We start from the raw sequence: 11,273 nt of genomic DNA, 5'->3' as shown, positions 1-11,273 counted from the left end.
GACTCGAGCACGTGATCGTGTCGAGAAGACAACACTGGACCATGACGCGACTGATCGTCCACATGTCTGGAGGCCGAGGACCTTCCTTGAGAGGGTGACTGGGTAGGTGAGGGATGTCGAATGGGTGACGGTCGTCGACCACGTCTGGTGTTCACCATGGCTTTTTGTTAAGCGATCCCCACAGACGGCGCCAAACTGTTTCTGCCGGAGAAGCTGTGAATGTAATAACTCGGGAATTAACTTAACCGATGACGTATCTGACCGTGATTTTCTTATATCCGACCACCTGTGTTACCGTTTTTAGATAGTCCCTGAATGTATCCGAGGAACCTTCGTATTAAAATTAGATAAGTTGTTGTTAAGTGAGAAGAACTAGATAGAGAGAGACTGATTTGCTTTTTTAGGTAATGATTAGATAGATCTTTTTAATGATTACAGCAGAGTATTTATATGACTACACGGGGGTAATTATGTAATTACGTCTACTTCTAAAGAATAGCTGTCCTCCTTGGTTCCCAAGGTATAAGGGCGTTTTCGTCTTTTTATACCGAGTTGGGCTGACCGTGTTCATGGGCCCAAACAGTAATCACAGTAATAATCTGTAACCTTGCCTATTTTGTCATTGTGAATACAGAGGAAGAGGATACAACGGTAATTTTAAATAAACTTATCCGAACCAGATAATTCTCCTTTTCTGTCCTCTATACAAGTACGAGTACAAAAATATCTCCAATGTCTCAGAAATAATTTTTAAATATAAAAATAAAAATAAAAATAGGGGGCCTTGGAATCTCTTATCCAAAATTTATCAATTTTGCTCAAATAATTAATTTCGTCGGTCCATTTCTTGAAAACCCCCCTTTTCCACTTTCATCCCATTTATATTTTTTCAATCTCTCTCTTCAAAAATAAAATGATCAAACACCCATTTCGTATTTAGAATATTTGGAAATTGGGTCATTGTTTTTCTTACAGGTAATTGATCGTGGGGATCTAGTAGAATCTCAAGCTCTTTGATCATCAAAAAAATTCCAGATTCCTTCAAAGATTCTCTCTTTAACAGGTTTGATGCTAGAATCTGAATAATTATCCAATTTGTACTATGATTCAAGTGACTGTGATTTTGCAAAAGAACAATAATTTAAACAAATAAGGATACGGATAGAAAGTTGGATTTTTATTTCTAGATTTTGCATTATTATCATTTATCAATTATGCTTTGGGGATATGGAGGAATAAGTTTCTATTGTTACTGAGTCTACTGAACCTTACTGTTTTCTACTATTAGTTTTTAGTTTGATCTGAGGTCTTGGGTGTCATCCCCGACAGGCCAATACTTTGGGTTTATATTTGATCAGAAATTGTAATTAATTGAATAATACGACTTGTTGCATGAAGTATATTGTGTTTTTCTACTATTTGTTTTATTTGGCTGTTTTTTTGTATCAGATTGTATCTGTCAGACTTGTGGACCAGAAGTGAATCACCATAAAAAGTGTGAAAACTTAGTTGTATTAATCCCAAAATAGATTTCTGACTTAGAATTATTTTCTGGAATGCTTTAGAATAATTCTAAGTGAGAAATCTGTTTTGGGATTAATGAAGTGATTACCAGTATTAGTTCAGTAAGAAATGGTTTAGTGTTGGTGAATTTTCTGATGACCATTTAATTAACTGGTTTAGTGTTGAGAAGATTAACGAGTTGGGAGTAATTGTCTCACACATGGAAAAAAATAGAGAAAGATTGACTAATATATAAGATTGATGGGCTACTTCACCTATCACCAATTGGTTTTAGAATGGAACCCCATCAAGCTTATATGTGGTCAGTCTATTCTCATGTACGGGCTTGTATATGGCCCGATGAGTTTATCATTTAGTCATGATCCTTTTTTTGTTGTTATGACCTTGTTCCGATCATGTAGTTAAGTTGGTTGTGATGACTGATGGTTGTTGATCTTAGGACTTGAAGTAGGAGATGGGGTCATTACATGGACCAGTCGTTTGCCCAGCAATCCATTCAAAGCAGGCCAGTGTTTACCAAATACCAATTAATGTCTCTTCGATGAAGGATGACATGTTCAGAAGTACGTTTTGGGGTTATAAGGGTGTACGCCAACGAACTACTAACGCTGGCATTCTTACTCGCCCAATTAATATCCGAAGATTTGGTACAGTTCAATGCACTTTCAGTTCATCTTCCAATGGTAGTGATAGCAGAGCAGAGAATTTTAAGGAGAATGATGAGGATTATGTCAACTCCAGTGTAACTGAAGCTGGTAGGATCTACTCCCTTATATTTCATGAGTACAAACTAGCTCCATTAACTGGGTTCGATGCTTTTTATAATACTCCGTAGTATGCTTCTTCACATATTATTTTGAGCATACTCTTAATCAGTATTTTTTTTATTGCTTTATTGTAGTTGAGGTGAAAAGTGGTTCAGGTGGTTTCACAATTAAAATGAGAGATGGCAGGTTCTTAAGATGTGTCCATAACAGCCCTCAAGGCGGCCACCTTCCAGATTATGCACCACATCCGGCCATTGTGCTTAAGATGGAGGATGGAACTGGTCTTCTTCTTCCAATAATTGTTTGTATGTACATTGACCTCTTTGCAAGCATATCTGTGATTCTTTCAATTGTGTCCAAACCTAGTTGATAACCGCCAATTTGTATGTGTTCTTGCAGTAGAGATGCCTAGTGTGTTGCTCATGGCTGCTATCCGTAATGTTCATATTGTATGTGTATATTCTTCCGTGCGACTCAATTTTGTTATAAAGTCAATCAGCTACAATAGTCATAGTTGTAAAAATCTTATTACCTGATCTGATGAAACGTGCAGGCAAGGCCAACAATTTATCAGATCATGAAAGAGATGATTGAGAAGATGGGATACGCAGTAAGCGGGTTTTTAAAAAATTCCCCTCCCCAATGGTTCTTTGGTTGAAAGTGCAACTTTGTCTTTTTAATGTTTAAACCCCACGAAATATATTGCTCAGATACTTCTTTGCAGGTCAAACTTGTCCGTGTTACTAAGAGAGTCCATGAAGCATATTTTGCTCAGTTATATCTTACAAAGGCACGTGATATTATGTTCCACTTTTTTTCTTGTGAAGAACAATGGAATTGATCGTGAAAGGTCCTTTATTTCGATTTTTGTTATTTTTTCTTTGGTATAGATCGATAACGAAGACGAATGTATCAGCTTTGACCTTCGACCTTCAGATGCAATTAATATTGCTGTAAGATGCAAGGTATATTACATTTCCTTCCCATTTAGTTATTCCTGTGGCCCTTTGGGATGTTCTCTTCTTTCAACCAAAATAAATAAATAATAACAGTGGATTCTATTATTTTGGTAGATTCTGAGTTTTGGATCTTGCCAAATACTGCACTTTTTTTGGTGATTTTTGTTTCAAATTGCCAAATATTCTGGTTATGTCAGTTCAGGTTGATCGATATGATTATGTACATAGGTTACTGAGTGATTTGCCCATCTAGTATGTCATGACATTGATTGTCTCAGTTTGTCTTCTGATTACGGGACCTTGTGCAAAACAATTGCTGATGCACCTTTGTTCAGATTGTTAATTTGGTCAATCATAATTTTTTTCTCATACTGTTCATATGCTCCCCCAACTGTTGGTTTGATAGAAAGTTTTTAATACCAAAGGCTAAGTATTATACTATCCATAAGTTTCTAATTTCACTTGAATTTGACCCTCCTCTCATACGCTGATACGCATTCTCACTTCAACATGCTTTCTGTAGATAATCTACAAAGGGAAATAATACATTTAAAAAAGGGAAAACTGAACTAATGCTGCATCATTAGCTTCTAACTATAAAGTTCTATATGAACAAGAAAATGTAGACAGATCATAGATATACCAAAGTGTAACAATCCTTATGAGTTTAATAGCTTATAAGCTTTGCTCTGAAGCTCACATGTACCTACACAGGTTCCTATACAAGTCAACAGGGACTTGGCTCATAGTGATGGTATGAAGATTGTTGAATCTCCGAAGGCGACAATTGTGGGCCCTGCATCTGATGTCTTGTCATTTACAGAATTGGATCGGTAGGTTAATTTCAGTACTGTTTTTCCTGATGTTCCTTGCTTTACTTCTTACTTCTAGCTGTATAACCCATGCCCTTCTCCTTGAAGAAATGGCGAGTTCCTTGAGCCTAGGAACTGGATTTCTGATGGAAGCACACTGTTTTATGACTTTTATCCTAGTTACATGTATGCAGTACTAGGTTTTCCACCCTATGGACAGCCTGTTTATTGTTTAATATCTGTTCCAGTCACTTTTTGGGTTTTGATATTATCCTGTTACACTGCAACCATTTAGCAGGTCAAGGATATCTGCTCAATGAGCAGAGAGTGTTGTGAAATTTGTAGGATACGTTCATAGTTGATTTCCTCTTTTTAACCTTTCGTGCTCATGCCTATAAATGATTGGAACTTAAGTCACTTAAGATGAGTAGGTGGATGAAAGAACTTCTTGTATGAATGTCCTGTTTCTGTTCTTTCATCTTTGAGATTGTAACGTTTGTTCTAGACTGTGGCTTGTTCATTTCTTTGACAGTTGACATGAAGAAAACTAGCTATTATCATCTCAGTCTCCCTCCATCTTGACTCGAGAACTAAAAAATTTAGAATAATACTTGGATTTTACCAAAGTTTTTCTTTGTCATCTTGGAAGAACCCGAAACACAGTGCTTTCAGTTCTCATCCTATCTCACTATGGTTGTGTTTTGAATTGTGCTTCTGCTTTAGTTTTGTTGCTTTACACTAACATTTTGCTGAACACTTGAAAGTGAATAGTGAATCAATGGAGAAAAATGGAGGCGCTAAAGCATATTGCACATGTTTAATTTAAATAATTTATTTCCGTGTTGTACTGAGGTTCCTTCAGAGTAGAAAAACACTTTAAAAGTTGTTGGTCTTTCTTATTTATATTTTCTACTCCGTCCTTTTTATGGGAGGAAAGATGAAGAAGAAATTAGGAAAGTGTTTTTGATTACATTATTACTGTGTTAATGAAATTGACATGGTTTCTTATACAGTACTTGTGACTGACTTGATCTAATATGTGGAACACAGTGTATAATGATATTTGCTTGGTTTTGACTCAGGCCTAATGGTAAGCCGTGTATAGAGACAACAGAATTTAACCTGCTGCAAAACATGCTTAATGCTGCGTTGGAGGAGCGCTATCAAGAAGCAGGTATGTATGATATACCTCTTGTTTCTGCGTTCTGCTGTTTAGCATTGGTTTTCCAGTTTGTTAAGATTAAGTGCTTCTCTTGTACTACGTATGTTCTGAAGTGAAAGTCTATTTACACTCATGGTTACTGTGCAGCTCAATGGAGGGACCAACTAACCCAATTCCGAGCTAAGAGGAACTGGGCATGACAGGTGACGGATTACCTTTATTTACAATACGCTACTTAATTAATTCCCTTGATACTGTTGTGTTGTAAGTTATTTGGTATTTGTTGTTGCAGGAAGCAAATATGGTACATTGTAAATAAAATTTATGAAGCTGAAGATTATGCTGGCTCCGTTGCTAGGTTTCTTTGTTAATTAATGTTTGTGATCATATTTGTGAATAGTAGCGTAGATGATGAACAATCTCATTCCAGTCCGAATCCGAATAGAACATACTTGCTATGCTTAGTATGCTTCAGGCCGGCTGCCGTAGTTCGATATTGTATACCAATATGAATGTTGAATGATGTATCACTATCGCCTATGGTATATGACCTTCCCGGGGTAAACTGGAAATATGTACTTTCAAACCATCTACTGTGAATATGCGATGTTTTAATTATTAACTAGTGTGTGACCCGGGCGGATGCTCCGGTTGCTACTTTGAATAATTAAACTTGGATATTTTTCTCAATTCAGCTCAATATTTGACCAAAGTACGTGTAGTCCGTAAAAGTGAAAAGATTCATTAAGTTCTTTAACTACACATGTACATGTGTCAATTATCATGCCAATTAATTTTTCAATTAGATCATTTTATAATTCGGTTAATTTATTAATGGAACGAAGTGCTTCAAATTAATAAGATATATGCAAGACATTTTTATACTTGATGCTTATGAGACTTATGATATCATGTTTAATTCATAGTTTTCCTAATGCTTTATCCAATATAGTCTATAAGAAATTAAAAGTAACATGAGATTTAAATGTTTTAGACTTCGGGTTAACATGTATTTATAAATTAATGTGCATGGATAAACAACAATTAGTGGTTGGTTAAGATGGTAGTGAGAGTTATTCTCCAAACTTGAGGTCTTGTATTCAAACCTTGTTGCATTGATGCATTGATTTTTGTTATCAATAACATCACAAGCCTTGGTGAGTGGATGATGTGGCGTAATACTTCTTTTCTTGTAGAATTATTCGTTATTGTCATTCGGAATATCGCCCCAAATCTTACTCTATATTCTCCATATCTTTCTACTATATTTAGAAATTGGAATCGAACATATCATCATCATCAATAGTTTTAACTTATTCGGTAGTACTGATAGTCTGATACGATCCATTTGAAACGATAGGCTGTTGCAATCAAATTCTCTTATTTTAATCTCTTTAATTTTGAAACAACAATAACAATATGCAAGTATGCTCTAAGAGTATCAATAAGGGGAGACTCTTATTTTGGTGACTCTTAATCTCTCTCCTATGTCCACATAAGTTTCAATTCTATATAAGAGCTCCTCCCAAAAATTGTAGAAATGGACCAATTCTTAATACTAGCTCTTATATTCTCTTACCCTCTTTTATTTTATTTTATTTTTATACAAAAGTAGTGATGTGGCACTAGCTCTTATTTCAGAAATTTCTCTTACAATCTCCAAATTAGAGACTCCCATTACACACCTAAGAGCTAGCTCTTGTTTTTTCTCTCTCCTTAAGAGTCATCTAAGAGACTCCCCTTAAGAGTCATCTAAGAGACTCCCATTACACACCTAAGAGCTAGCTCTTGCTCTAAGGTTTTATATATCAATCCACGTTACGCCTTCATAGTACATTTTGTTTTAAGTGTACGAAGTATTAACTTTGTCAATGTATACGTAATGCGTGCACATCGGCCAGGTCCAAAATAGATATGAAGCATTACGAGTGTTTGTTTGTTTTGCCGTCTGATTCCCGTAGAGTGATAAAACTCTTGTAAATGCATGACAAGAGATACTACTAATAATAATAAATAATAAATAATAGGAAAATTTGTAATTATTAATCCAACCTTTGCCCGATTTTTTTTAATTAAGCCTATCTATGCGATATTTCTAAATAATCCAACCTTTATGACCCAACTACTATTATTAAGCCTAACAAGTTACTAACCTGCTATAGGCGATATTCACCCTTACGTGGCATATAACAATTATAATTTTTTTCCCCCTTATTTTCTTTAATTGCTATTTAATTTTCGTTCCTCTCTCCTCTGCGATTTTCTGCTTCATCTCCGAACTCTTTTCCATTATTTCTCTTCTACCTCTTCTCCACCATTGTTGATCCTTCATACCTCTCCATTCGAAGTTCATCAAAAATAATCAGCAATTGCTATAGCTGGGGTAAAGCAATTGCCTGTTGGATCTGAATCTTCTTCAAATTCAAGGTTTTTTTTCTTTCTAAATTTTCAACAAGACCACAATAACCAACATCCATAAAAAAAAAACTATATTATTGCAACAGCTCGGATTTTTACGAACTGACCATCAAGGAAGCCCAAAATTAAAAATTTACCAAAACAGGAACAAAAACGCTAAGGTTCGTAAGTTCACCTTCAATTGTGCGATTTTAGAGACGAAATTTGAATGCGCGTGGATGAAGTCACTGGCCTACTTCCACAAGAAAATAGCTGATGATGTTATGAACCAGTACAATTGTGGTTGAAGCAGCAGTAATGGAGGAGAGAGGAATTGAAACACGGTACAGAGAAGAGAAGGGTTAAGGGTTTTTTGAAAAAAAAATGAAATCCTTGTTTAGGTGGCAAGTGATGATGACGTGTCCAATATTTTTAACGTTGACTTTGTAGCAGGTAACCGGTCATCCAGGCTTAATAATAGTAGTTGGGTCATAAAGGTTGAATTATTTAGAAATATCGCATAGGTAGGCTTAATTAAAGAAAATCGGGCAAATGTTGGATTAATAATGACAAATTTTCCTTGAATTTGTAGCAGGTAACCGGTCATCCAGGCTTAATAATAGTAGTTGGGTCATAAAGGTTGGATTATTTAAAAATATCGCATAGGTAGGCTTAATTAAAGAAAACCGGGCAAAGTTTGGATTAATAATTACAAATTTTCCTATAATAATAATAATTATTATTATTATTACTTGTAAAATATTTGACTTTGTTAGCTTTTGGGGAGTTAGAGAAAGGGGCTGTTTCGTTGCTGAAGCGGGTCCAGACGTACTCCAGGGCTCAAGACATAGGGGCACGGGCAGCTGCCCACATTTTCAGCAGGATCGGGTTCGCCATAGCTAGAGGAGTGGGGGCCCAGATTGTATTTCGGCTCCCCACCAACTTCTTGTAGTTTACTTGATCTTTGTAGCTTGTTAAGCTTGTAACGTTTTGGTGGTTTCCCATAATAATAATAATAATAATAATAATAATGATGAGGAGGAAAGATTTATAACAATAAGTTATCAAATCTTTGTAGAGCATCTACATTTTATTCTTATGTTTAATTTGATGGACCTTTTCTAAAATGGTGGTAGAAAAGTCCTTGTTCCTTTAGTTGTTTTTGACAAATAATTTGAGTGCAAAAGATGATTATAGCGACTAATTAACAGGGAATGATATTAGTTAGTTTCACTTTTTAAGATCATGGTGCCAATCAATTGTCTCTCCTTCATAATCATAATATCATTAATTTAATGAAATTATCAACAACTTTTTTTTTTTATAGGTGGTGATTTCCTATTGGCTTATTGGTTTAATGGTCATTTCGTAACCAATTGTCATGCACTTATTCTACTTTAAGTCACTAAAATAGCTCCTTTATTTGCTTCAACCATTTTGACATTTTCTTCAACGAACTAGGAACAAGTCATGTTTGTGTGCAAAACCGGCCTCTTTATCCCCAAAGGTCTCACACGATACACGACATTTCTTCGATTTTGTTGTGGAACATAAATAACTCCCAATATAATGTTCTTGGAAAAAATAAAAATAATAAGAGCAACTCTAATAGTGGAAAAAAGAACCTGCTCACAAAAAAAGAGAGCATGTGAGTAGGTAGCCCACCATTGGTACAATAATGACATAAGCTGCTGTTAAAATCTTGTAGTTATTTTGGGTTACGTAGCTCAAAAAAAATATAGCTCAAATAAATAAATTATTTAAATTAAATATTATATGGAGCTACAAAGTATTGTAGCCCACCAATGTGAAAATTTATAGTTTTAATCAATTGAAGTTAGAAATTTGATGTGGCAAACTTAGCCACAACATCTTGTAGCTTACCATTAGAGTTGCTCTAAACCGTTTCAATGTTACTATAAGTTTTTTTATTTTGTGATTTTAGAAGTCATGTGATTCAATTCAAATTGAATGGTGATCTACTCCCTTCGTCTCTTTATACTCGTCTCGTTTGACCAGTACAGAGTTTTAGGTAATTTAATTGTCTTAGTAATTTATTACTCCATCCGTATTTATTTAAGAGATACACTTGGTTGGGCACGAGTATTAAGAAAAAGAATTGAATGAAATAAAGTAATAAAACAAGTGGGGTTGGGTAGATATTTTATAAGTAAAATTAGTGGGGACCATGTCATTTTAGGGGATGAGGGTGGGGATGAGGTGTAGATAGATTATTTAATTAGATGGTGGGGTTGATAAATTACTAAAAATGGCAATTGTATCTCTTAAATAAATACGGCTGGAAAAGACAAGTGTATCTCTTAAATAAATACAGAGGGAGTATGTGGTAATTGATGGTAGGATATTTTTTTAATATAGTTAGTGAAAAATGTGTCAAATAAAGGGTTGGGGTGGGGTGAAGTTGAATTTTTTAAATGTTTTTTTAGGAAGTATGAATATATGGGGTTAATGGTTAAGTGAGAGACTGGTCTAATATAATAAACGTATATTACTTATAGAAACAAGACGAGTACTAAGGATCAACTTTTTAAGGAAAACGGAGCGAGTATTAAGGGACCGAAGGAGTATAAATTAGTCATACCCATGATAATCATGTTGATATTGAAAAGTGATGACAACAAAAATAGTTTACTACTTGTGTGATTTCCATATTTTTGTTTATAACTTTCTTAAAAACATAAAAAAAAAAATAAAAAAACGATACCGAACGGAATAAAACTAATTAAGGTCATGTTTTATTTGTCTTATATATTTCCACTTATTTCAGGATTATAAGTTCAGATAAATATTGATAAGTTAATGTAAACTCGAATGAGAGGATAAGGGTTTCTTATATGGTACGTTACGTGCAATTTGTTTTGTTGCTGTAAAATTAGATCATTACAAAAAATAATCATATTTATAAAAACAATCAGTATAAAAATACTACATTCGTTCCTAAATGTTTTTTACGCTTACTATTTGCACGGTAAGTAAGGAATTTTGATGAACAAGTGATAGTGGGATAACAATGGGAAAATGAGTGGCTATAAATTGTCCAACATCGTGAGTGGATTAAAGTGAATATTAAAATATTGTGAGTGGGTAAGTTATGATGGATTTCCTTAGTAAAATATTACAAGTTATATGTTGTAGTGGGACAAATAAAGGTATAAATGTAAATTTACATGCTAAAAATAGAATAAAATAAAATGTACAAAACTTTCAAAAACGGACTAAAACAAAAAAATGTAAAGAACTTTTAGAAACAGAGCTCGTACTTCTTATTAGATATCGTATAAAACCAGATATCATATAAAACCGAGACTTCGCACGGGACAGTGCGAACCGATGGCAATAATGCACACCGAATGAGCAAATTATTTAAGGATTGAAAACACTCGTAATAAGTTCCTATAAAGTATAAATTGCAAGAAACAAATGGAGTAAGATATTGGTAGAAGAAGAATAAGGCAGCAAAGATAGATTCATGTAGAAAAAGAGGCGGGAATAAAAACGGCAAAAGCAGACGTGTTATTGAATGGATCACAAAATGGGACCCACGTATAATGCGTGTCACAATCATACACAAACCAAAACCCAAAGTAGAAACCGCGAAACCCAAAGCCTCCATCGCCACAAAAACCCACAC

The 11,273-nt window shown here is 34.6% G+C and overlaps 1 protein-coding gene across 1 annotated transcript; it reads left to right on the top strand.

The window, feature by feature from the left end:
• The first annotated feature begins 757 nt into the window (after positions 1–757).
• Positions 758–5,846, top strand: LOC110792272 (bifunctional nuclease 1). The gene is made up of 11 exons (XM_021997090.2): positions 758–1,063; positions 1,964–2,279; positions 2,426–2,596; positions 2,691–2,740; positions 2,845–2,901; positions 3,016–3,081; positions 3,182–3,256; positions 3,965–4,083; positions 5,145–5,236; positions 5,372–5,427; positions 5,517–5,846. Exons 2-10 carry the CDS (start codon positions 1,979–1,981, stop codon positions 5,422–5,424), a joined length of 984 nt encoding a protein of 327 aa, XP_021852782.1. The 5' UTR covers positions 758–1,063; positions 1,964–1,978; the 3' UTR covers positions 5,425–5,427; positions 5,517–5,846.
• The last annotated feature ends 5,427 nt before the right edge of the window (positions 5,847–11,273 follow it).

This window comes from Spinacia oleracea, chromosome 2, assembly GCF_020520425.1.
Source record: "Spinacia oleracea cultivar Varoflay chromosome 2, BTI_SOV_V1, whole genome shotgun sequence".
In the NCBI taxonomy this organism is placed as follows: domain Eukaryota; kingdom Viridiplantae; phylum Streptophyta; class Magnoliopsida; order Caryophyllales; family Amaranthaceae; genus Spinacia; species Spinacia oleracea.
The sequence above is the reverse complement of the archived record's forward strand: the minus strand, read 5'-3'. Positions and strand labels throughout refer to the sequence as shown.

Coding starts and splice junctions, on each gene's coding strand:
- LOC110792272 (XM_021997090.2), top strand. CDS start 1,979: ATGGGGTCATTACATGGACCAGTCGTTTGCCCAGCAATCCATTCAAAG. Junction 3,082..3,181: donor CTCAGTTATATCTTACAAAG/GCACGTGATATT, acceptor TCTTTGGTATAG/ATCGATAACGAAGACGAATG. Junction 5,237..5,371: donor GGAGCGCTATCAAGAAGCAG/GTATGTATGATA, acceptor GTTACTGTGCAG/CTCAATGGAGGGACCAACTA.